Source organism: Bos indicus, chromosome 4 (assembly GCF_029378745.1).
Source record: "Bos indicus isolate NIAB-ARS_2022 breed Sahiwal x Tharparkar chromosome 4, NIAB-ARS_B.indTharparkar_mat_pri_1.0, whole genome shotgun sequence".
NCBI lineage: Eukaryota > Metazoa > Chordata > Mammalia > Artiodactyla > Bovidae > Bos > Bos indicus.
Genome location: NC_091763.1, coordinates 15820874 through 15848176, shown reverse-complemented (window position 1 = coordinate 15848176; position 27303 = coordinate 15820874). Strand labels below are relative to the sequence as shown.

General features: G+C 42.7%; 1 protein-coding gene across 3 annotated transcripts in view; it reads left to right on the top strand.

Moving 5' to 3' along the window:
• COL28A1 (collagen type XXVIII alpha 1 chain) overlaps positions 1–27303 on the top strand; it is a 182566-nt gene that overhangs the window by 90930 nt on the left and 64333 nt on the right. For all 3 annotated transcript variants that reach the window (XM_070787525.1, XM_070787527.1, XM_019959733.2), the window contains exons 24-27: positions 3230–3298; positions 3512–3580; positions 17240–17308; positions 19724–19792. In XM_070787525.1, coding sequence (XP_070643626.1) covers positions 3230–3298; positions 3512–3580; positions 17240–17308; positions 19724–19792 — 276 coding nt within the window. The remainder of the gene's footprint in view (positions 1–3229; positions 3299–3511; positions 3581–17239; positions 17309–19723; positions 19793–27303) is intronic.

The following is a 27303-nucleotide window of genomic DNA, read 5'->3' as shown; positions in this document are numbered from 1 at the left end:
GGTTGCCATTTCCTTCAATGCATGAAAGTGAAAAGTGAAAGTGAAGTCGCTCAGTCGTGTCCGACTCTTGGCGACCCTGTGGACTACAGCCCACCAGGCCCTCCGTCCATGGGGTTTTCCAGGCAAGAATACTGGAGTGGGGTGCCATTGCCTTTTCCATCTAAATGCATAGTTGATGTTTATAAGCTCTAACCGTTTTCTACTGATCATTATTGGTGATGGTATTTAGAGTTATTTGCCTTTTCACTCCAGTCATTTTTCTAATTCCTTGGTCTCTAGTGATTACTTGTTCTGCCATTTTCCCCTAATAGATTGTTTTTAAGTTCGTGGAGGGTTAGCTGATAAAAATTTTAGCACATTAATTCAGTTTTATGTATTTCTTCAGGGACCACCCAGATTTTTTTTTTTTAAAGCTCATTTTGAAACACCTGATTAAGATTTCTACCCTAATTTCTGTTGAATGAGAGAGACACTTCAAAGAGAATCACTCTGCAAAACATTTTCTTGAATCCAGTGCAGAAAAACCAAGTGGCAAAATTCCATCCATGAAACTATCAAGAGGTGTCCAAAATAAAAATCTGAGCAAGAACACTGCCCTTTCCCTACCCGCTGTTAGCATAAGAATTAACAAGTTAACTGAAATTTCTGCAGGAGACAGGACACAGATCCCTAGGAAAAAAATGTTCCTAAACCATGGATGTTTCAATGGCTTTCCCTGCAGTGTGGGGGCCAGAGGATAAACAGTAACAGCTGCTGATAATTTGTTATAGGCTTGGAATTTAGGAATGAAAATGGAAAGTGAATTTTGATTCCAATTTCTTTTTAAATTTCAACTTAACCAGGGGGAAGTTACTGCTTTGTTTTGCGGCTGGCCTGTTCCTTGTGTAAGCACGCAGAGAAATGGGCATCTTATTTGGGGACCTGTCCCCATAGGAAATGCTTAGTGCTTCAACCTTGCACATAATTGGAATAGTATAATAAACTGCTTCTCAGATATGACCAGTTCCTTAGTGGGGAAGCCACCAGAATTCAGTGCTCCAGAATAATTTGTTTTTTGCTTTGTCATACATCTTTAAGAGATCATCTTGGATTTCTGTTGATGTGCATTAAGTACATAGTGCATTCTAAATAGTGCATTAATAGTGCATTTTTATAAGTGGCCACATGTTTTCTGAAGACCATTCTTAAGATGGTTAACCATACGAGGCCACAGTCTCTTTGTCTTAATAGGAAATGACAGCTGTTGTATTCATGATTTTCAAAATCAATTTAACTTTCTTTTGGCATAAAAAAATCTTTCCCCAGTTATTTATTTATAGGAGTAAAATCAGAAACCATTTTTGGGAATTAGATTTGGGGCAACACTTTGGCTTGGAATAACGCAGCTTGATTTCAGCATTTGCTTACATATAAGACAAATATTAGGAATCTGACTACTTTTTCCAATCTTGGAAAACACATGTTTATTATTAGAGTTTCTTTAATGATGTGGCAAACATAAATATTTTATTTTTATTTTTTAAATTATTTTTAAAAAGTTATTTTTTATTTTATTTTATTTTTATTATTTTTTTACCTTTACAATATTGTATCGGTTTTGCCATGTATCAAAATGAATCCACCACAGGTATACATGTGTTCCCCATCCTGAACCCTCCTCCCTCCTCCCTCCCCATACCATTCCTCTGGGTCGTCCCAGTGCACCAGCCCCAAGCATCCAGTATCGTGCATCGAACCTGGACTGGTGACTCGTTTCATATACGATATTATACATGCTTCAATGCCATTCTCCCAAATCATCCCACCCTCTCCCTCTCCCACAGAGTCCAAAAGACTGTTCTATACATCAGTGTCTCTTGCTGTCTCGTATACGGGGTTATTGTTACCATCTTTCTAAATTCCATATATATGCGTTAGTATACTCTATTAGTGTTTTTCTTTCTGGCTTACTTCACTCTGTATAATAGGCTCCAGTTTCATCCACCTCATTAGAACTGATTCAAATGTATTCTTTTTAATGGCTGAGTAATACTCCATTGTGTATATGTACTACTGCTTTTTTATCCATTCATCGGAGGCTTTTACTTTACAATATTGTAGTGGTTTTTGCCATACATTGATGTGAATCAGCCCTGGGTGTACATGTGTTCCCCATCCTGAACCCCCCTCCCACCTCCCTCCCCATCCTATCCCTCAGGGTCATCCCAGTGCACCAGCGCTGAGCACCCTGTCTCATGCATCGAACCTGGACTGGTGATCTGTTTCACATATGATAACAGACAAAACATAAATATTTTAAATCATGAACAGCTCTTTATCAAAATAATTGATGTGAATTGACAAATGCCACTGTAAGAGTTATCACAGCAACAAAATGGGATGTGGGATGTAAAGAAATGTTTTAAATATAAGTGCAATAGGTTTACGATGAATAAATCTTCTTTGGTAAGAGTCTTCTTCATTTTTCCTTCGTTCCATTTTATTCTGGCCAGAAATTTCTCTGAGTTTCATTGGTACAGAGAACTCTTGTTCAAAGGGCAATAATCCTCCTTCCTTATCCTCTATATAAGAGGACAGTATTACTACTAAGTTTCTGATGCCCAAAGTCATCATGGTAAAGCAGTATTTATCACTTTTTCCTAGTTCTCAGGATATGAACCACTAACTCTGTGTCCTATTCTTTTATAAAGTGTTTTTTAAAAATTAACCTGTTTTTCATTTTTATTTGAGCTTTTATTCTTCACTTAATTTGGGCCTCACTGAGGAAGATAATAGATGTAACATAATAATAGGTAACACACACTATCTTATTTTATACTTAAAATTTTGTTCATATTCTTCTCTACTCTTCTCACATGGTGCCGACTAAATTTTCTCATTTTATAATTGCCCTTATTTTATGATGCACTAACGTTTTGTAATTTTTAAAATTAAAATATCAGCAACTAGCTCTTTTCTAACCCCCATGAAATGTTTCCAATGCAGGACTTTGTAGTAGTTCATATATACTCCTTACACTCATTCCACTCATCATTTGCTTCCCATAACAGAAATGGGAAAGACTTACAAGGAGATAAGAAGTTGCCATATTTCCTTCTAAAAATTCTCAGACCATTCCTCTGCCCTTATCAAATCTGCCTTTGGTGTGCTGAGTTGGTACTGAGCTTAAGTTTTGCCAGCTGTTTCATAGTTTAGGCTCATGATATCTCCTGTGTTGGAATTCACTCAGGGTGCCCAAGGCCCGCAGGGACCAGTGGGTGCTCCAGGACTCAAAGGTGACGGCTATCCTGGTGTGCCCGTAAGTGTGAACGCTGCTGTTATCTCCTCCCTCCCTCCCTCTCTTCCTCCTGTCTCTTTCCTTTCCTTCGTCTCATCCCTCCCTCCTTTTCTTCTTTTCCCCTCCCTCCCTTCCCTTCTTTTCCTTTCTCTTTTCTCCTCGCTCCCTCCCTTCCCTGCCTGAACCCTGCACACAGCAAGGCTTCTCCCTCTCCTCCTTATTATGTCATCTCAGGGCCCTCGAGGAATCCCAGGACCTCCTGGATCAAGGGGATTACCTGGAGTTGGAGACACTGGAGCAAAGGTAGGCGACAGTAGCCTTTAAAAATGTACCTGTAGTTAAGAGGTTTGGTAAAAGTGAACATCTTTACTGGACCTGAGAGAAGAGGAGAGGCGTCTAAAGAACTGATGAAGTTATTCATCCTCATCTATGGACTCTCCAGAGCCTTGCGCTCACTTAAACATGCAGATTAACCCTATGGTTTTTGTCTTCTGTTTCCTTGCTAGCAACCCTTGCATTCGTTTGCTGCTTTGTCTTCCGGTCGCAAGAACAGACTTTGGTTCAGGCCCCTGCCCTCTCTGGTCATGCTCCTGCCTAGATGCTCTCATACCATCCCATGGCACTAACCACCGTCCACGCACTGATGGCCTCCAAATGTCTATCTTCTTGCCTCAAAGCCCTGGTTTCACACACCTAGTTTCTTACCAGACATCTCCTCTTAGATCTCTCAGACATCTCTAACCTAATAACCCAAATAAAGCCTTTGATTTTCACTCCATCAGCCTGAAAGTGGTGCTACTCATACTCCTTGCTAATGCCACAATACCTAAATCATTCTTGGTCCTCCTTTCCCTCTCTTCCCTCCACATCTAGTCCTATGGCAAATCTGTCAGTTCTACCTTCAAAATTATATCTCGCCTCTGGCTACTTGTCTCCTGCTGCATCTCCCAAGGAGATCACCACTATCTCATCAGGGCTGTGAAAACAACTTCTCCATTGGCCTTCTCTCCTCCACCTCTGCCCTTCTATTACATGGCAGGCAAGTTGATCTTTTAAAGCCAGAGATTAGACCACACCCCTTTCCTTCTGAAGAAAACTCTCTGGTGGCTTCTCTTTGTTTGTTTGTTTTTTTAATTTTATTTTATTTTTAAATTTTACAATATTGTATTGGTTTTGCCATATATCGAAATGAATCCGCCACAGGTATACATGTGTTCCCCATCCTGAACCCTCCTCCCTCCGCATACCCTCCCTCTGGGTCGTCCCATTGCACCAGCCCCAAGCATCCAGTATTGTGCATCGAACCTGGACTGGCGACTCGTTCCATATATGATATTATACATATTTCAATGCCATTCTCCCAAATCATCCCACCCTCTCCCTCTCCCACAGAGTCCAAAAGATTGTTCTATACATCAGTGTCTCTTTTGCTGTCTCATATATAGGGTTATTGTTACCATCTTTCTAAATTCCACATATATGCGTTAGTATACTGTATTTATGTTTTTCCTTCTGGCTTACTTCACTCTGTATAATAGGCTCCAGTTTCATCCACCTCATTAGAACTGATTCAAATGCATTCTTTTTAATGGCTGAGTAATACTCCATTGTGTATATGTACCACAGCTTTCTTATCCATTCATCTGCTGATGGACATCTAGGTTGCTTCCATGTCCTGGCTATTATAAACAGTGCTGCAATGAACACTGGGGTACACGTGTCTCTTTCCCTTCTGGTTTCCTCAGTGTGTATGCCCAGCAGTGGGATTCCTGGATCATAAGGCAGTTCTATTTCCAGTTTTTTCAGGAATCTCCACACTGTTCTCCATAGTGGCTGTACTAGTTTGCATTCCCACCAAGAGTGTAAGAGGGTTCCCTTTTCTCCACACCCTCTCCAGCATTTATTGCTTGTAGACTTTTGGATCGCAGCCATTCTGACTGGTGTGAAATGGTACCTCATAGTGGTTTTGATTTGCATTTCTCTGATAATGAGTGATGTTGAGCATCTTTTCATGTGTTTGTTAGCCATCTGTATGTCTTCTTTGGAGAAATGTCTATTTAGTTCTTTGGCCCATTTTTTAATTGGACCATTTATTTTTCTGGAATTGAGCTGTAGGAGTTGCTTGTATATTTTTGAGATTAGTTGTTTGTCAGTTGCTTCCTTTGCTATTATTTTCTCCCATTCTGAAGGCTGTCTTTTCACCTTGCTTATAGTTTCCTTTGTTGTGCAGGAGCTTTTAAGTTTAATTAGATCCCATTTGTTTATTTTTGCTTTTATTTCCACTGTGCTGGGAGCTGGGTCACAGAGGCTCCTGCTGTGATGTATGTTGGAGAGTGTTCTGTGGTGGCTTCTCTTTGCACAGAGAGCACGCTGCACCCACTTTCCGTGTTCTCTGGGACCCTTTGTAACCTGGGCCGCAGCGCCTGTCCTTTGCTCCCTTGCTGCCTGCCTCCCACCACACTGACCTGGCCTCCTTTCGCTCACTCCTGCTTCCAGACCTTGACTTTGTCAGGCTGGCTCATTCTTAAGGTCTCAAATCTGACCTCCTTCTCCACCTATACAAAAGGCCATTCTTTCCTCTCCCTCCCTCCCCTACCACAATCATATCCCCTGGTGTATTTCCTCCAAGGCATGCATCATTTCTGAAATCAACTTCCTTATTTCCTGCTCTGCATATTTCACAAGGGTATCAATTTTCCTGAAGGCCAGCTCTTTGTTGTACTAAATTCTTGATTCCAAAACTAGGCTTGCCACCCAAAAGGAACTCTTTAATGTGTTGAATGAATGAAAAATGAGTGAATGATCAATATTATCCCACAGAGAGAAATTCTCCTTAGAAATAGATCTACACATTTAGTTTTTCAGATGCTGCCAGGTCATTAAAGAAAGAGGTTATAAGTGCCTAAGGTCAACTTTTGGTCTTGAGTTTTTGGTCTCTGCCGTGGCATCTGTGAATGCCGCCACCTCGATGGCTGCTTCTGTACTGTGGGGCGAGTACTCTTTCATCCTCTCCCTTGTAGAATGAGACTGGAGACCCAAGGCATTCAATTCATCCCTAAAGGAGATCTTGAGTCCTGCCCATCTCTGTCTCTCAGGATAACTAGGAAAGTCAGGGAGATGTGTCTGAAAGCGCTGAGTAGACTGTGCAGGGAAGAGACACCCTAGGTGCTTTTGCCAAGGTTCTGACTCAGCACTGAATCTGATCCTTATTTGAATTGGGGCACTGAAATATTCTTTTTTCTCTAAGACAAAGTGCCTGTTAAAATTTAAAAATACAGGAACTTTAATATATAAACCTCGTTATTTTCTGCTAAGTGAAACATTGGTAAAAACTTTTGGTTTTACACTGAATATTCCTTTAGTTAGGGAACTAGGAGCTTATTCCTATTTAAAATATGGTATGTGTGAAATAAAATGTGTTAAATATACCGGACTGTTTATATTCCAATGGAAACACATAACCATTTACATTTCCATAGAGTAGATTATTATAAATATTTTATATAAGTATACATTGTGTTATATTGAATTATACTATTGAGGATGAGATGGCTGGATGGCATCACTGACTTGATGGATGTGAGTCTCAGTGAACTCCGGGAGTTGGTGTTGGACAGGGAGGCCTGGCGTGCTGCGATTCATGGGGTCGCAAAGAGTCGGACACGACTGAGTGACTGATCTGATCTGATCTGATTACTACTTTACATTTAGCAGTACTAATAAAAAGGTGGACACTTAAGCACAGATAGCACTTAAAATTTTTTATTCTTGTGAATGTTCCACCATGTCAGATTATTTAACATATAGACTAAAACATTTACTAAATGGTTTCATTGATCATTTCTCTCTCAAAGTCCCTTGTGTTTTTTCATATACATTTTAAGGGGGAAAAAAAAGGTGTTCTTTCAAAAGTTTATCCTGCCTATTTTTGGTTGTTATTAATAACATGTTGCCAAAAGATGTGTCTCAGGTGAAACTCATATTCATTTATGTGCATGCATGCTCAGTCATGTCCAACTCTGTGCGACCCCAAGGACTGTAGCCCACCAGGCTTCTCTGTCCATGGGATTCTCCAGGCAAGAATACTGGAATGGGTTGCCATTTCCTTCTCCAGGGGATCTTCCCACCTCAGGAACCGAACCCAGGTCTCCTGTGTCTTCTACGTTGCCGGCGAGTGCTCTACCGCTGAGCCACCAGGGAAGCCCAAACTCATATTGTGTCTATTAATTCGTACAGGAAGCTGAATGGAGGCAGCATCCTCCAGCTCACTTCTACCCAGGGGAGGAGGGAATGTTGGTTAGGACCTGTCTCTTTCCACACCTCCCTCCCAGCTGCGTTTTCCTTCTTCCTGCCTCCCCTTCTTGTGGATGTTGGGGAGGTGTGTTATTCTGCCCACCTCTAGCCCTGGAAGGAAATATCAGGAGTGCATGCTCTTCTTAGAATCAAAGAACTTGGATTATGAATTTCAAAATCAAGGACATTCCAAAAGCAAACAGCAGCTTCTAATAACTTCCAAAATCACCTCTCTTCTTTTATAGACGCCTTAGAGTCTTTATGTGTCTTTTTTATTTCCTAAAGAAAACTTTTGGCTACCCATACAGCCCAACAGAAGCTGGTAAAGAAAAGGACATTTTTGGAAAAGTCTAATTCCACTTAATTTTGTCCTTTTGGTTTAGTAAGGTGGAGTTGAGACTCTCAAAACACCTAAGGTTTGCAATGGTAGCAAAAGCATAGGACTCAAATGTCTGCAAAATTCCTCTCCTTCTATTTTGTCTTAAAATGGCAGAGAAATTGTGTGTGGAAATATGTGGGTTTGTGTGCATGGACGCACATGTGTGTATAATTGTATAGACATATATATTGGATGTTTTTTACTTAAATTCTGTGTTGTCACCTTAAAATATTGGCCTTAGGGCATTAACTTACAAAAGAAATGTGTTTTGAAATGAGGAAGCCATTAAGGTTGACGATTAATTTATGGTGGGCTTTGCGATATTTAGTTAAGGTCACATGTGTTTAGCATATGACACAGACATTAGAATCAAAGCGCCTATGTTTCAAAACATAAAAAGCAGTCCCTGACATCTTGCAGCCTTGTGGTGCTCTGTGGCTTTTTTCCAAGTGAAGGAATTCCATCTGACATCAGTGGTTATAGTACTTCTCCGTACACTTCCCTTGAAGGTACTCCGAATTTTGACAAGGGCTTCTGAGAGATTTCTAAAATTCTTATGAAAACTACAAGTTTCCAAGGAGATAGTAGATACGGTTTTAAAATCCACTTTGGAACATGCCATAAAGAGGAACTGACAATTGGATTTTGCGCAGTAGGAAGCGCTCATCCAGTGCCCTGGTCCTTAGACCCAAACTGTCAGCTCACTGATAGGGAGGGCAAGCACAAAGATCCTGCATTACACTGCCTGCACTTCTTGACTGGACCCCAAGAGACTAGGCTTCCCTGGTGGCTCAGAGGTAAAGAATCTGCCTGCCAATGCAAGAGATGTGAGTTCGAACTCTGGGTCAGGAAGACCCCCTGGAGAAGGGAATGGCAACCCACTCCAGTATTCTTGCCTAGAAAATCCCATGGATGGGCTACAGTCAATGGGGTCATAAAGAGTTGGACATGACTAAGCATGCACGCAGGGTTTCCCTTAATAGCTCAGCTAGTAAAGAATCCGCCTGCAATACAGGAGACCCTGGTTTGATTCCTGGGTCGGGAAGATCTACTGGAGAAGGGATAGGCTACCCATTCCAGTATTCCTGGGCTTTCCTGGTGGCTCAACTGGTAAAGAATCCACCTGCAATGTGGGAGACCTGGGTTCGATCCCTGGGTTGGGAAGATCCCCTGGAGAAGGGAAGGGCTACCCACTCCAGTATTCTGGACTGGAGAATTCCATGAACTGTATAATCATGGGGTCACAAAGAGTCAGACATGACTGAGCGACTATTCACTCACTCCTCAAGCATGCACACCAGAGACAAAGAGGACCCTTTGTGATTTGGGGACTATCAGTCTATAAACTGTATTACCTTTTGAGAAGCCCAGATAATTCTTTGCTTTTGTATGTTTCATCCCAGTAGGCTGGTGAATCACCCAGGGCTGAGGCTGAGGTCTCAGATGTCGATCTCTGAGGGTGGGAGTTCGTTCTTGGCCTCCTGGGAGAGAATTATGAGGAGTGGCTCTCCTGGGCTCAGAAGGGCAGGGGCATCCCACCAGGCACCTCTCTCAGCTCTCTCAGCCCCCATCACTGTGCCAGTTCATCACAGAGAAAGCCAAGGCCTTCCCCAAAGCTTCAGGGGCAGTGGAACTGAGGCCAGTTCTTGCAAAGAGAACCTTTAACCTGGTTTGGGGGATTCTTAAGGGACCTTTTAACCATTAAGTGGTTGGAATCAAGTCTGGGCAGAAAAAACTTGTTGGGTGGTTGTTGTTATATGTTATAATTGTATACTACCTAAATATTATGTGCGACCTAAATATTTCCAGACTATCATGGAATTTTTAAGAACTCTCTTATTTTATAGATAAGGAAATCAAGAGCCAAAGAAGTTGAACGACTTGCCCCTTTAGAGTCTGAACAGTGTTGATACTATTCTGTTTGAGTGTCAGAGGGAGACTATAAATATGGATGAATGAATGGAAAACTAGGTGAATTAATAAGTCAGAGCCGGTGGAATGGCTTGTCCCGATCTACAGATGCTCAATCTTCCATACTGTCCATTTTCCGACCACCTCGGCACTGTTTAGGGGACAGTTAGGTGGTCTCTCTTTCCATTCTAGCTTTTCCATTGTCAAAACATAAATCATGTAAACATTCAGCAGAAGCATAAGCCCAAACCCCAAAGAGTTCAACGTTTTCCAGAGCTTTAAATGTTTGAATATTGTAAACACATGCTTTATTTGACAAAAGTGACCCATACTCATAAATTAAAGTGCAAGTCTATGTGGAATCCCTCTGAGTACCATTATTCTGAAAACGTTCCCAGCATCTGAATCGCCTCTCTGTTCTCTGCAATGGCTTACATATGCGCACACCAGCAGTAGGCAGAGGTGGAACAGAGGAGTGATTCACACAGAGATGCACGAGGAATTTGTGGATTCTGTCAGCGGACGTGGGCTGGACAAGGAGCTCCATGTTGAACCTTGTCTGACAAGGAGGGCTGACCTGGGATACAGACTTAATGATAGTGATATTAAGGGTCCATGATTCCAAATTGGAATTGATGAAACCCACCATTTTTAATATGACTGCAAAATTGCTACAGGCAGGGCAATCAGCTCAAAAACGGGACTAATTAAAACCAGAGCCATATCAAGTTTAAATACCAGGCAGTTTGACCTCTAGATGTCAGAAAAGGTCACTCGACTAGGTGACTTTTCAAGGTTACTCCTCGATGCAGTTCTATGCACGATCTCTGCAATCAGAGCCACAATCACGTTTACCTTATAATTTTCAGTATAATTTTTGTTTTTCCTCACTCTTTCCCTAGCTCTGCATTTCTCTTCCCAGGAGTACATACATACCTTCCCTTCAGCCTTAAGGACGCACATTTTATCCTCTTAACATTCAACACCCATGTTACCATCAACACATTTTTTATTTTTAATCATGCAGGGATTTTCCCCTAGTGGAAAATTATATTGAATATCAACACGAGAGAACCTGCTCTCTGACATTAAAGGCACTATCAACATTTCTATTTTTAAGGTTTCTAACCTAACTAAATAAGAAGGCTCTCCCTCTCCAATGAGATTCTCGGCACAGGGAAATAATTTGCTCATCTTTGATGAGTTGATTTTGAGAAAACGAAGAAACCATCAACAACAAATCCCCGCTAAATTCTACAGCAAGTTTTTAAGTTATCACGGACTTTAAAATGCTATTGCTTTGTAGCGAATACTGAAATTCTAGGGGTGGGGGAGAGGGAGGAAGGCTGGAGAGGGAGGGGCATATGTATACATATAGTTGATTCACTTTGTTGTACAGCAGAAACTAACACAGCATTGTAAACCAATTATACTGTAATAAAAGAAAGTTCTTTGGAAGGAATGATGCTGAGGCTGAAACTCCAGTATTTTGGCCACCTCATGCGAAGAGTTGACTCATTGGAAAAAGACTCTGATGCTGGGAGGGATTGGGGGCAGGAGGAGAAGTGGACGACAGAGGATGAGATGGCTGGATGGCATCACCGACTCGATGGACATGAGTTTGAGTGAACTCCGGGAGATGGTGATGGACAGGGAGGCCTGGCGTGCTGCAATTCATGGGGTCGCAAAGAGTCGGATACGACTGAGCGACTGAACTGAACTGAAAAGAAAGTTCTAGGAGAACTTTCTAGGAGAAAAAACTAGGAGAAGAAACTGAACTAGGAGAGAAACTGATTTGAGAGAGTTGAAATTATTTTAAATGCTTTGAAATTTAAAGCTGGGAAAGTACACTAAAGGAAATGTTATAGTGACTTGAATCTTGTTTTCTACACCTTCTTGTTTCCCCATCCACTTGAGAATTGTGCTGGTAATTGTTACTGTCTCCCTTTTCATCATTAAAGGGTGTCAGGGAACAGTGATTGAGTTGTGATTGACAATGGCCCAGTCAATAATTAACACACAATTATCAATAACTGAGTTGTCTGTCCAAAGCTTAGCAGAACGCCTCTAAAACTTCCATTGACATACTGGCCACCATAAGTGAGGTATTTAGGAGTCACAAGCTTATTACATAATTCGTTCCAGAGTGTTGCTTATGTTTGTGGTAATTGGAGCCTTAGTAGGTGTATCTTAATTTTCTTTAAAAGCCAGATAAAAAGAAACATTAAGCAACTGCAAATCATAACTTTGACTCCTACCTTATTTTAAAACTCAATCATTCTTTTTTTCATCATATAGTGGACTCTTCAGAGTACCATTTTTTGGGGAAAATCCTTGAGAGGCTAATTCTTTTCATAGTGAATTCAATTTTCTTTTTATTGCCCCCAAAGTAAAAAAGCATGAAATCACTTTAAGAACAACGGTAATCTACTTCCACAGCCTCTCAAAGAGTGACAGAGAATTAAATTGGCACAAACAATTTAGATTAGAGCTTTATTAATACATGAAGGTGGAGACAGTCTAATGGACTGTTTTGTCTCTAAGATTGTCTCTAAGTCTCAGATATTGTACTTAAATCCTATAGAACATAAAAGATATAACAGATGTCTCCTTATCACTGTTCCACATGAAATCTTTGCCACTTACAAACTCTGTGACCTCAGCAAGTCATTTAATCTCCCTCAGACTTAGCCTCCTCATCTGTCACTTGGGAATATAAGCCTACTTCACAGGGTTATTCTGCAAAGTGAATGGAATCATGTCTATAAGATGTTTTTATGAATTCTAACACACTAAAGTATTAGTAGAAATAGTAGTAGTCAGAGTGCACATTACTATGCCAAATGAAGTGTTTTGCAGTATAGATAAACAGAGAGTAAGCGTTTGTGTAAGTAGGAGACCTGGAAAGAGACCAGTTGAAATCTGGGGAAACCCACAAAACTAAGGCATGGCAAAAGAGGGCGAGGGAAAGGGAAGCCTGAGACTGCTGGGTGCTTGTGTGGGCTGTGTGGACCTCTTGGAAATCTTAAAATCAACATGTTTTTTTCTTCTTTTTGAGAGAGTATGATTGACTCAGTATAGGCAAAGGACTTTCACAGCCACAAAGCCATGGTCTTTGCATTAAATGGCAGCTGGAAACAAGTCTGGGGAGAAGTCGGCACCTTGCCTCTGGCTCTAGTCACCATCATTTAGGAGATGGACTCTGGAGTCAGATCTGGGTTGGAATTGCTTCCAGCTGCATGGTTTTTGGCAAATCCTATGTTCTCTTTAGCCTCAGTTTCCTTATGTGTAAAATACAGTAATGATGTTCAGATAAGATATTGAATAAAAAGTACATGACACATGAGTAAAAAATAAATTTTATTATTGATTTCATTAGTAAGTAATTATAATTGTTTGAATATTAACCAAAGAAAATATTTGCCAAAGGGAAAATGCATGTGATAGTGCCTTTGCTTTCTTTTTCTTCTTTTTCTTCCTTTTAAAATGTAAAAGGTTTAATGAATGACTACTAGGACCATCATAAAATTATGCATGATTTTAAAGAGGTTGAAATTAACCACTATGCAAGGTTATGGACTAGGTGAAACCTTTACTAAATCATTTGCTAAGTTCACACTTGGAAGCATTGCAGAAAGTCCTAAATTTGGCCATTTTGTATGAAATTGAAAGGAGTATCTCCCATCTAGAATCCTTTTGTGGGCCAAGATGAAGCCAAAGACATTCTAAATAGTTACTCTTTTTCGAGGGAGTGGAGATGACAGGGGACTTGTAAGACTTATGAAATTGATGGCTGTGGTTACAAATGGCAACTCCGGGACTAGCTTTCAGGTCTGTTCATTATCTCCTAATGCAAGAGCTCCCTCTGCAGGATCCAATAACCTCAGCTCCCACGTGGAAGCTAAATCTGGCTCTGTAAGTACCTGTTGAGTCTTCTTACTTGTGGATGTCACTCTATCCACTGACAAGAAAACAACATATCTAAAAATACCATAGTAAATGTGCCTCTCGGGCACCTGTGGGGCTCTCCAGGAGTGAAGTGAGTCCTGACCACAGTCCTCTTAAGCACTCTTACCTGGTGCTGTAGGCTAGCATGAACAGATGCTGTGGAACAAAAGACAGGATACATTTTTAAGACCCCACCAGAGTAGAGAGACATGATCTATATGGATTTATACAGCTCATTAACGGCTTGTTATTCCCATCTACTGAAAATGTTGGTCCATGAACCCCAAGGAACTACCCTAAAACATGTTACTGACCAACTCTAATACCTGCAGAATGTGTTAAGACTTGATTTAAAGTCTATCAGATTCATAAAAGCATAGATCAAGTATATTTACATAGATCAAGAGATTACAAAACACTAATCTGATAGATAAAACATAGCTATATGTCAACAGTTATATAGAAAAAAGAGATGGACAGCTTGTTTGAGGTAAACGCTGGAGTACCAGTGGCATGCATCACGTTGTTAAAGCTCACTGGCTAAGGGTCAGATAGGCAGACAGCAAGAAGGTGTCCTCAGGGGCAGCTGCTCTATTGCATTTAACCATCAGACATTCCTAAAGGGTGAAGGTCACAGGAACTGAATAAAAGAGAAAATGCAGCAAGTATGTGAACTGGTCAGGTATAACTGGAGACCCTTGCTTGATGGACTTATAGATATCCCTTTTAAAGGTATTTCAGAGGTACACAAGAAAGAAGAGATAATAGAAATGTGTATAATACAGGACAAGGTCATGTTCTCTACTTGGAGCTCTTGATGATAGGCATGATCATTAAGTTGGGAGAAACTTCGGGTCAGTAAAAGTTGGGAATCAGAAGTAGAGAGGTGTCAAAGAGAGAATTAGTATCTGTGGTCTCAAAAGCAGCTAAGGACTAAGTGGAAGAGATGGAGGTAGAAGACCAGAATCATAAAAGTTGCCTGCAAGCAAAAGGGAAACATGTAATTAAGAAGTAGGGAATAAAAGAACTAACTCATTAACAAAGTTTAAAGGTTTTCCCCAATTTTTAGGCCTTGTTTTCTATAGAAGTATTTTAAGGTTTGTAAGTTGAAAGTGAAGCTAAATAAAAGATGGGATGTTTTTCTAGATAAACAATGTAATCATTTCTTATAATCTATGATTTTTGAATTGTTGAAAAGCTAGTTATTTAGCTCTTAATTAGGACGTGGACAAAACAGAACCTAGGGCAAAGAGCTTGGGAGTCTAGGTTCAAAGACTGGTTCTAGGCTTTCTTTCTTTATAACTTTATTGAGGCATATTCTATATGTCCTAGGATTCACCTACTTCAAGTGTATGATTTAGTGATTTTTTTAGTACATTTACCAAGCTATATAGCCATCATCACAAATCAGTTTTAGGACATCTTCATCCTCCAATAAGATCTCTCATGTCCATTTATAGTTAATTCTCCTTCCACGCTCCTATTCTTGGCCCCAGGAAACCACTGACTTACTTTCTGTTTCTACAGATATGCCTTTTCTGGACATCTCATATACATGGACTCAAACAATATGTAGTCTCACGTATTTGATTTCTTTCATTAGGAACAGTTTCTGAGGCTCATCTATATTGTTGTGTGCAGCTGTTGTTCATTCCTTTTAACTGCCGATCATATCACATTTTGTCTATTCATTTACCAGTTGCTGGACATTCTGGTTTTTCCCAGTTTGGGGCTATTATGAATAATTCTGCTAAGAGCATTCATATGTTAAGTCTCTGTGTAGACATATGTTTTCACTTTCTTTGGGTATATACCTAGGAGTGAGATTACTAGATCAAATGGTAAAATTATGTTGAACTTTTAAAGAAACTGCCAAACTATTTTCCAAAGTAGCTGTACCAGCAACAAACACGGATTCTGTTTCTCCACATCCTCCCAGCCCTGCCTCGCAATAGCTATGCAGCTTTGGGCAAACTTTAGTTTCTTCTTTAAAAAAAAAACAGGTGGGGTGAGGAGTTATCAATTACCAAGTGCCTGCTGTATGCTAGACAAGATGATAGGAGCACGACATTCTGTATCTGCCTTCGTTGTCATTTCCATGAAAGGTAGACACGATTTTCTATGTGTCTGATGAATTTATGAAGGTTCAGAGAAGTTAGTCGTCAAAAAGATTTTTGTGAATATGAAGTTACACCGAGTATCATATAAAAACATGCAGAACATACTACTGGGGACACTGACAGTGATCAACGAAGAGATTTTAATTTCTCCTCTTCTTCCTTTATTCACACCTCAAAGAGATCTAACCACAGGGCCCGCCCCACCCCAATCAGACCCCACCACCTTTCTGGTGATTGTTGCTGCTGTTTAGTCGCTCAGTCATGTCCGACTCTTTGCAGCCCCACGGACTGCAGCCCACCAGGCTCCTCTGTCCATGGGATTTCCCAGGCAAGGATACTGGAGTGGGTTGCCATGCCCACCTCGAGGGGATCTTCCCAACCCAGAGAATGAACCCAGGTCTGCTGCACTGGTGGGCAGCTTCTTTACCACTCTACTACTGCTAAGTCACTTCAGTCATGTCAGACTCTGTGTGACCCCATAGACGGCAGCCCACCAGGCTCCCCCGTCCTGGGATTCTCCAGGAAAGAATACTGGAGTGGTTGCCATTTCCTTCTCCAATGCATGGAAGTGAAAAGTGAAAGTGAAGTCGCTCAGTCATGTCTGACCCTCAGCGACCCCATGGACTGCAGCCTACCAGGCTCCTCCGTCCATGGGATTTTCCAGGCAGGAGTACTGGAGTGGGCTGTCATGCCTGTACCACTCAGCCACCAGGAAAGCCTATTTCTGGTGGTGGTTGCCTATTATGAAACTGTCATGCTTTGATGAATCTGTAACCTTGAGAGAACCCACTGTGTACTCATGACCCCTCTAGAGGCAGGAGTATCCTAAAGCCAATCTCGAGCCCAAGTAGGATAATCACTGTTGCATAAAAATGTAAGAGCAACTAGCTCAGAAAGGTTATATCTTTTAATGCTTTTTAAAAAATTATTATTCTTGTCTCTCCTTTCTCCCTGTCTTCACAATGGCAGTAATTACTTCTCCAAAGTCCCAAGAAGCGAGCTCCAAAAAGTATATATTAAGGTTTCCAAGAAGCTAATTAACTTGATTGCTTTGAAATGAACCCATATCAGTTGGCTTGATAAATGGCAATAAGAAATGAAAACAAAGAGAGATAATACTGTTGATCAAATACAGAAAAATGATCTGGAAGAAAAGATTATTATCTTAGTCAAATTCAAGGGTTTGGGATTTTACAGTATATTTCTGAATATGAAAATTCATAGAAAATATTATCATATGAAATTTTATATGAAACATGATACACAGCACTTTCTTAAATCAACAACTTGTCATTCATTGTGTTTCTTCAGGGAGATCCTGGCGTCAGAGGCCCTCCAGGCCCCCCTGGGCCTCGGGGCATAGGAACCCCAGGGCCAAAGGTGAGTCCGCAGGTCTGTGCTCTGGGTACGGGTCAGGTGCCATCCAGACGACCAAGGAAACATTTAGTGCACAGGAAGTGCTCATATCATGTTGACTTATTTTTTCTTGATACTGATGAAGAGCCTTACATTTTCATTATCGTGAACTTTCAGTAAAATAGAACATTTAAGCAAATAAAGTCATTTGCTTCCTCCCAAAGAAATTAGAAAGTTAACGCCTCTTTAAAAAGTGATTGCAAAGTGCTCAAAATATTCCTAGGCCCCTTAGAGACTATGCTAACATTAAGAAGCCTGTGTTTACTTTGGCCAGAGGTGCCTCAGGCCACCTGGTAACAGGTGATGGGTCTGTTGTGACCTGTGTGCACAGTCTCCTCTGTCAGGGCCCCAGTGCAAGAGCCTAGTTTACTGTCCCCATAGAAGCCGAGAGGGACTTCCTTTGGCTCCCTTTGCTCTCATTCTACTTCTCTTCCTTTTGCCACCTCCAATTTGGTGGTTATTTATCTTTCTATTCTTTTAATCCAGTGTTTTTCAATGAGGGAGATTTTGTCCTCCCCTCTCCACCCAGGGGCACCTTTGGCAGTATCTGGAATCATTCTGGGCGTCAAGTTCCACTGGGGAAGGAGGGCTACTGGGATCTAGTGGGTTGATGCCTGGGATGCACAGGACAGCCTTCCATACTGAAGAATCATCCAGCTGAAAATGTTAATTATGCTCGGGTTGAGGAGCCCAGTTTTAATTGCTCATTCATTTGCTCAACAAATATTCCTTTGATTTGTTCAAAGAGGCAGGTAAGGAAATACCACTTCCCAGGTGGCTCAGCAGTAAAGAATCTGCCTGCCAATGCAGGAGACACGGGTTTGATCCCTGGGTCAGAAAGTTTCCCTGGAGAAGAGAATGGCAACCCACTCTAGTATTCTTGCCTGGGAAATCCCATGGACAGAGGAGCCTGGTGGGCTACAGTCCATGGGGTTGCAAAGAGTCGGACACGACTTAATGACTTAACAACAATAAAGAAATATCAGGGGTATTCATAGGGAAAACAGGTTTCAGTGAGCCACCCATCACAAATTCGAACTACAGACAGGTATATTCATAGCCCAAATGCACAGAAGTTAATTAGAATCCTATTATCAGGGAGGAAAGAGAGAGAGCTTTGTGAATCAAAGATTTGACTGCGGATCCTAGAATTACCAAGGTTCTTAGTTTATCTTTTTTTTGTTCATCAACTCCATTGTGATAGTGGGCTATTTCTTAACCATACAGATCCCTTTAAATGGATGGAGATCCCTCTGAGATGTTAGTAGTTGTTATCACTGGGTGATGGAACGATGGGTTGATTTTTTTTTCATTGTAATTTTCACTTCTATTTTTACTTTTTCTCCAATAAGTTCTTCTTGTAATCAGAAAAAAAGTAAAGTTTTTCCCCATAGTGGAAAGGAAAAGACTGACCTACACAGTAACTTTGATTAACTTAGGATTCCTGAAAGTTTGTTTGGCCAAAGTGTTAATTAGGGAACTTCTGGGATCAACAAAGTTAAACTAACCTTTCTATTATGGGATTTCTTAGAGGCTTTAATATATTCACCTGCCCCAGGGATCTATAAGGAGAGGCACATCCATGGTGTAAATATTTCCCAGTCTTACTTGACCACAGACGTCTTTCCTCAAGATACATGGGGTCAAATTATGCTGTAAGGAACATATAGTGGGAACTGACATACTTTTTGCTTCATTTACATATTTTCTTAGCAATTCAACTCTGATCCACGTCAATAGGTGCTGAGTCTTTAACTGCAAACTCTGTGAATTAATGTGCTATATTGAAATTGTGCGACATAGTACAGTGAAAGTGAGAGTCACTCAGTTGTGTCTGACTCTTTGTGACCCCATGGACTGTAGCCCGCCAGGCTCCTCTGTCCATGGGATTCTCCAGGCAAGAATACTGGAGTGGGTTGCCATCCCCTTTTCCAGGGGTTCTTCCTGACCCAGGGATCTTCCTGCATTGGCAGGCAGACTCTTTACCCCTGAACCAGCAAGGAAACCTGCTGAATCTTTAAGTTCAACCCCCATGAATTAATATGCTGTATTGAAATGGTGCAAAATAGTAAAGGCTACCTAGAATTATGTGTGAGCCGTGTTTGAATGCCTGGTGTTTAGGGCAGCAGGAGGAGCCCAAGCGGGCAAGGCAATGGGGCCAGCACTTCTGCTTACATCCAGCAGTTCTGCCTTATCGCTTTATAGCTGGATTACATGTAAAAATGTTCGAAAGGATTGTGTGGTTTAAAATTTTTGGAAAAACCCTGCTTTATATCAATATGGAAAGACTGCAGTGAAAATGCAGCTAAGAGCAGTAATCTGTTGCTCGTTTCTAAATCTCCTTACCCTTCTCTCCGATTTCTCTGTGTCTTCTAATAGGGTGACATCGGGCAGAAAGGCTTGCCTGGCCCTCCTGGCTCCCCTGGCTATGGATTACAAGGAATCAAAGTAAGTGAATGGAATTGTGCTAGGGTCGCCTCTCAACGCACTAGGGCGAGGGGGAGAAGAGGCTGTGGATAATACAAAACACGGCTATTAAGAAATGGACTTAATGTAAGCTTAGCAGTAAAAATCGCATCCAGTATTTAGAGGCATCGTCCAAAAGTGGAAACGTGGTACGAGTACACTTGCTTCACAAAAGCTTAGCGTTCCGTAAGTAGCTTGGAGCGGAACTGAATGGTCACGGCGGTTTGCGGTTCTGTGGGTTTCTGAGCTGAACGGGGAGTCTGTGCCCCCACTGCGTGCGCTCCCTTCACCTTCCTCACCGGCAGCTTCCATTCTTAGCCCAGGGATGCCTGAGTTTCTGGTTTTAGCTCACAGTGGCATCACCCGGGGAAGCTTTTGAATAATGCTGCTGTCTTACCCCAGAGGAAGGACATCTGAATCTCTGGGGGGCAGAGTTTGAGTCCTGTGGGTTTAAGAGCCGCCCATGTGATTCTCTTGAGCGTCCAGGTGAGAACGCCGACTCTCTGCTACTAGTGTTTACAACCATTGCATTCTGCTTGATTTCTGTCTCCGCCACAGCAGGCCTGTCTTGTGAGATGGGACTCCCAGGGTCTCCCTGCCTCAGTAGACAGAATCTGGCATCCACAGGCTACTGTGTAATTTAAACAGTTCCCTCTTCTAATGTGTTGATTTATGTATTTATTTTTTACTGGCTCACTCTCATTCTATTTGTTTCCACCCAAATAAACTATAGTGGTTAACCTTCAAAACAGAGTAATTCCCTCGTGGGTAACTGACATTGACTCTAAAAAAGTGGAAGCATTCAAAACAAACTCGTTTTCAGGTGGCAGAATTTCTTAGTAAGTGGGAGACAGTAGGAGCTGAAGATAATACATGTGAAAAATCCTGTGTTGAAATTAAGCCACCTACTCCTGTGTTAAGAGTGAGTTCTTAACTCAAAAGAGCAAAACTCATTTGAATCCGTGTTAAACCTTCCAATCTATCACGCAACATCTAGGGCTTCCACTGCAGATCTTTAAGTAACAGCTGTTCATCTGTAGGGCCAAGTACCCAAGCAAAGGCCAGCTCACATTCCCAGTAGCCTGCAAGCACTGGGAAACCCAGCAGAAACCTACTTCCTTGTAAACAGCTCCTCTCACACTTCATCTTTTAAGTTCTACAGTTAAAAGATGGTTTAGAATTTATGAGTTTGCTTGAGCAACGAACCCACGATTGGCTCAGTTCACGTGTGCAATCAGTTCGTTATCACTACCGTGTTAAATTCTCTGCCAGCTTTCCCCCTTTGTTATCTGGGAACTATTTCCTTATTAACACAGGGGCCTCTCGAGTTGTGCTTAACTAATCCTCATCAGTTCTGAGTCACCTGGTGCCCTGCCCTTCCTTGCGCCCTCCAGGTTAGGCCATGGTCAAAGTCCCTCCTGAGTGAAACTATGGTGGGAAAACCACCATCATAAGGAAAGAACCAAAATGAACACTGCCACGTATCCAGTCCTATCAGAAGTGAGGGAAGTTTTTCCTCCACTGAGGGTTGGGGCCTGATGCTGTTGGCAGTGAGCCTGGACCAAAGCTGCCTCACAAGCCTCCTCTAGACATACTGCCATCCCTGCTGGCAGCAGGGCAAACATTTCTCTCAGGACGCCCACCTCATTTTTCTGACCCTGGCTCGCACCATCCCTCCAAAAGGGAGAGAACTGAGAAATCAAATTGGCGGTGTTCCTCCGAGTCATTTTAAGGCTCCACACTTAGCGAAATTTCATTTCTTATGTTCATTTGTTGAATCTATTTCACACCCCTTTCTAAAAAACTATTTGAAACAGTAAAATCTGCTTTAGCTGGCATGTCTGTTCATGAGACTCTGATGGAAGCCCTTGTTATCAAATGTTCATGTCAGGGCCCAATTTGTACCCTGTCTCTCGATGTCATCCCAACCGTGGGGAAAATAAGGGGCCCAGGCTGCAATCACAGAAGTGATTTGCTCCACTTAGGTCCTAGAACATTGGCTTTACCAATTATTCAACCAACCTGGGGCTCCCCGCTGGCGCTAGTAGCAAAGAACTCATCTGCCAGCGAAGGAGACGTAGGAGACATGGGTTTGATCCCTGGGTTGGGAAGATCCCTTGGAGGAGGGCACGCACGGCAACCTACTCCAGCATTGTTGCCTGGAGAATCCCATGGACAGAGGAGTCTGGCAGGCTGCAGTCCGTGGGGAAACACAGAGCTGGACACAACTGAGCAACTGAGTGCACATGCATTCAACCAACCAACCAACCCTGACTGAGCACCATCTATGTCAGACAAGTAGGCTACGTGCAGTACAAAACGATGAGTGAAAAGATGGGAACTTTGTCCTCACGGGGTTTAGAGACATCAAATGATCACTTTTGAGCTCCAGAGAGTCTAGAGGGGGTGGCACAGTGAAATGAATGGGTTTACAGGGTTAGGCAAGAGTCCTTTAGGCTACAGTAATGAGTCTGGTCTCAGGCCTAGAGCGACTGAAAGTCAGAGCAGGGTGACATGATCAGGCAAGGGTTGATCCAAGACCCCCTCTGTCTACCATCTGCAGAAGGGATGGGCATGACTAGAAGGAGTGTGGGGCTGCCCCTCCCATACCCCTGCGTAATCTTCTGATTCTCAGTGTGGAAGACATGAGCTTCTGGGCACCCTCTCCTCCTACCCCTCCCAGGGCTCTAGGATCAGCCAAGCCTGCTGCTGTGGGAACCCCGGACAACATGATGGGCTCACTCCCCAGGGCACCACAGTCACCTCCCACCATTGCTCTGCAGTCCCTGCTGTGGCCTGGTTGACTGCACGCTGCAGGCGAGCTCCAGCTCCTTCAGGGGCCCCAGTGCTTTCTCTCAACCACAAACGTTGAGTGAATTGAATGAATACGAGACACTGGCTCTCTGGTTCCTCAGTGGCCTTGGCCTTTCAGATTCACGACGCTGGTCGGGGCTTGCGTGATGCCGCTGTGCTGTCCCACCGTGAGCCCCCAGCACTGATCGTGTTCTCCTGTTACGTCAGTAGCAGAGTAGTCCTCAGATTAAGTCAGGAAGGAGGAAGGATGGGGCTTGGTCTTGAGGAACGGCTTGATGTGTCAACCAGCTCTGGAGGGGCCCAGAGAGAGAGACTGAGAGGGTGGGTCATCGAGGTTAAAACACCAAGTATGAGGGCAGGCAGAAATGACCGACATCTACTCTGCATTTCTACACAGGAGGCACACCCTCTCTCCACCTTTGTTCAACTCAGTTCTTGTGTCCCAACAAGCCTTGACATTCCCAGAGTATTTTTTTCTCAGAGGATCAGGAGGTCTTTGTAAAAATAGGATTCCTGGTGGCCCTCTATGGCTTTGGGAGTTTCCAAGACAGAGGTGTGGACTAGATTATGACTCCAGGTGTGTGTAAACCCTTTATTCATTAAATGAATGGGCCTCCATGCCACTGGTTTCCATTCTCCGCTGAGGCCTGAACATGACTGATCTCTCACTGACTGAGGAAGTACTCCCTGTAGTTAGGCTGTGGCCAAGGATGGGCTGACTGATATTTCAGGCCTCGCCAGTTTGTTACCAGTGTGAGCAAACAGTCTTGATGACATGCAGGGGGAATCTGGTGAACACCACGGGCTGGAAATCCCAGTATCTCCAAAGCTGACAAAGCGTGATGACAATAGTGGTTCCAGGGTCACAGAGCTAACAGATCAACCCCGGAGACTCCTGGGCCCAGAAGTGGAGGGAAACTGAGTCCCAGTGACCTCACTGCTCTATCTAGATTCTGACCTTAAGGGTCTGACAGAAAGAGAATGAGCTTGAGAGCCACATAAGACCTTGGGCTGAATCTGTCTAGTTGTATAAGGTTTTTATCTTTGAGGAACTTTAAAGCTTCCTCATCTTTAAAATGGGGATAATAAAGCTATTTTGCAATAGGTGTTGTGAAGATAAAATTGTACAGAATGCCTAGTACACAGTAGTGGTTTCTCACCCAGAGCCTGGGTTACGGAATCAACTGATCTGAATCATGGTTTCCTGAGCACTGCACCTCTTGCCTCAGTTTCCACATCTGAATAATGGGGATAATAACAGTACTGTTTTCTAAAGTTGTTACAGGAAATGAATGAAATTAAATGAGACAGTATGTGTAATGTGTTTAAAACAAGGTTCAACGCATGGTTACATATGCAGTAAATGGTTGGAGTTATTCACATTATAATTTCTTCTTGCTTTCCCTTCCTTTCGACTAGTCCCTCTTGTATTTTCTAGGATGAAGGCCCAGATTCTGACATTCATATGATTTAGTGTTCTTAAACCTGAGATATTGATTGCATTAATTAGAGGAGGCCTGACATGTGTACCAAAAAGACAGCCACAAACATATAAAGCCTGAAACACAATTGAGGTTTTCATTCACATGGCACGCCAAAGGGAGTCTTCCTCACTGGTGGACAATTTCCTTCCGCATAGGATTTCAGAGAATCTCCACTCCCATTTATGTTTTCTCCATCGGAGGGGTCTCTCTACCACTCACACTCAGCCAGCAGAAAGGGGAGGGTGTGGAAGAGGCACATCTGCTTCCTAAAAGCCTGGGCCAAGAGGCGACACACAGCACCTCTGCCCACGTTTCCTCGGCAAGAGCTCGTCTCACAGAAAGGTGGCGCACTGTGTGTGCCCAGGAAGAAGAGGGGCCCAGGGTTCACTAAAGAGCTGGCGATTGCTGCCAGGCAAAATGGAACCAGCTTCTAGGAAAGATGGAAAATGTAAAGTTACACATTATTCTCAAGTATGCTGGTGTTTCAGGAAGAAAACAGGAAGCAAGAGCGGTCTCCATGGCAACTTCCAGAATGCCTGTCACTCTCCCGGTACTGTGGGGAGCAGTCACCTGGTTTACAAGGACTGGGTTCAGCTTTATCATTCCTTTTATCCTATGTTCCCCGCCCCCCTCCTCCCAAAAAAAACCAAAACAAAACCCTCAGTCTTGCTGTCTTCTTACTTATTTCGAGCAGCAGCAGAAGTACCAGTGGATAATTTAGAAACTGCCTTGAGTAGACATGCTGAGAACTAGCCAAAGAACTGGAGGAGGCTTGGGGGTGTAGTGGGACCAGGGAACAAACGGGAAATGCTCGTTCCTGTCTTTGGCAGAGCCAGGGACAAAGTAAAAGGGCCGCCTGAAACCCGGCAGGAGAGCTGTGGTTCAAGGGCTGGAGAGAGATGGGGATGGCAAGAGAGGCAGGAAGCAGAGCTGGTGCAATGAGCCCCACATTGGGAGATGGAGGAGCCAGTGGGTGATCAGGCTCGCGTGGAGAATAAGGGAAGGGCTAGAGTCCCAGGACATTGCATGGGAAGCCAGCAGCGATGGAAATCAGCAGGGGTGTGATGGTTGGTGAGTCAGCCCAGCTTGCACAGGAACAGCCAGAAAGAAAACAGCCTTCTCCCACCAAAGCTCTCTGATTAGCAATTCAAAGTAGAACCCAGAACTTTGTAAGATTCTTGGCTCAGTGTTTAAGCTTAATGTCAAATCTCAGGTAGATTTTTTTTTTTTTTGGTTAGTCTTTTCAACTATATTGAAGCAACTGTGGTTCTGTAAATTCCATGCATCTGGTATGTGGGCCACCTTCTGGTGTCTCTTCACCAGAAAGGCTAAAGCTTGACAGATGTCAGCGTGCTGTGGTGGGAATCTCACAGGGAACCTGCCAGCTTTCCATTTGCCTCCCCCCTGCCCGCCCCTGTGACCCTGATCACATTGAAAGTGCCTCCAGAATCCATGTGACTAGGTATTTTATTAGAGTGGACTTGTTACAGCATGGGAAATTGCCCTCTTTAAAGGTGAAATAGAAATGATTCATTCATTGAAATGAAACTGACTTAAGGAGGAAAAATTCTCACTTCTAAGAAGTCAGGGATAGGTTCAATGTACAGTAAGTTGCAAATACCTGGGACATCCCCCACAGCTCAGTGGTAAAGAGTGGACTTACAATGCAGGAGACGCAGGAGACATGAGTTTGATCCCTGGGTCCAGAATATCCCTGGAGTGGGGCATGGCAACCCACTTCAGTATTCTTGCCTGGAGAATCCCATGGACAGAAGAGCCTGGTAGGCTACAGTCCATGGGGTCGCAAAGAGCTAGACACTTCGACTGAAGCAACTGAGCACACACACACACAAAGGCTAAGGTATACTGGCACACAGAAGTTGTTTTAGTCTTCTAAGCTCAGAACCTCGGAACTGTGCGTCTGATGGTGTTAATATTCCTAAGGGAGCAACTCACACACTCACACGTATTTTAACATGGTGACTTTCTGATATTTCAGTTTAAATTTTTCTTTCTTCCTCCTGACCACAATCTAACAACAGCATCAAAAATAGACCACAAAACCAACTGTGGTAACAGTATGCTCACTGTATTCAACCTGAGCACAGCTTAGAAATTAAACTAAAACAATAAGGGATATGCTGCTGCTGCTGCTAAGTCGCTTCAGTCGTGTCCAACTCTGTGCGGCCCCAGAGACGGCAGCCCACCAGGCTCCCCCATCCCTGGGATTCTCCAGGCAAGAACACTGGAGTGGGTTGCCATTTCCTTCTCCAATGCATGAAAGTGAAAAGTGAAAATGAAGTCGCTCAGTCGCGTCTGACTCTCTGCGACCCCATGGACTGCAGCCTACCAGGCTCCTCCATCCATGGGATTTTCCAGGCAAGAGTACTGGAGTAGGTTGCCATTGCCTTCTCCGAATAAGGGATATAGTTGACAGCATAACTTAGTGTATCTTTATGCCAGAAACCATCTCTGAAATAACTTCTAATGCTTTCCTATACTGCAATTTTCAAATTCCTATAATGATTCCTCTATGTAGAAAGGAGAGATTGGAGCTACCTGAGAGTTTAAACCGTAAAACGGTTTGTTGTTTTGGGATGACACCTGCCAAAGTGCCTGTGGCAGCGGGGAGGGCTGTGGCTAAAAATTGAGTCTGGTCATCAAAGTCCACAAATCTATTTTCAGACACTGAAGTCATCCTCATACCTTTAAACTTTTTTATTATTATTACTTTTTAAAACCAAATTAAAAACAATTGCATGGTTAGAAACCAAAGCCTAAAGAACAGATCCCATAATACTCTCTACACTATAGGTTGCTTAGGTCAGGGGCAATTTGCATTTATTAGCTGGGGGGGGGGGCGGGGGGGGGCAGGGTTGGCTCTGAGCTTAGCTGTATATCTCACTTTCATGTCCCTCTTGGGCCAAGTGCCTCTCATTTCTTCAAGCCAATTAAGATACAGGATAGTATCTTTTTTTTTTTTTTAATTCCTGAAACTGAATCTGAGTGTATGTTAATTCCTGAAACTGAATCTGAGCGTGTGGTATGACATTGGGGTGAACCAAAAAGTTCATTCAGGATTTTCTATAACATGTTATGGAAAAACTCAAATGAACTTTGTGGACAACTCAATATTTTCCTATGTTAATCGCATTATTGAAATTTCCTTTTTAAATGGCCTATTTCCCAAATCAG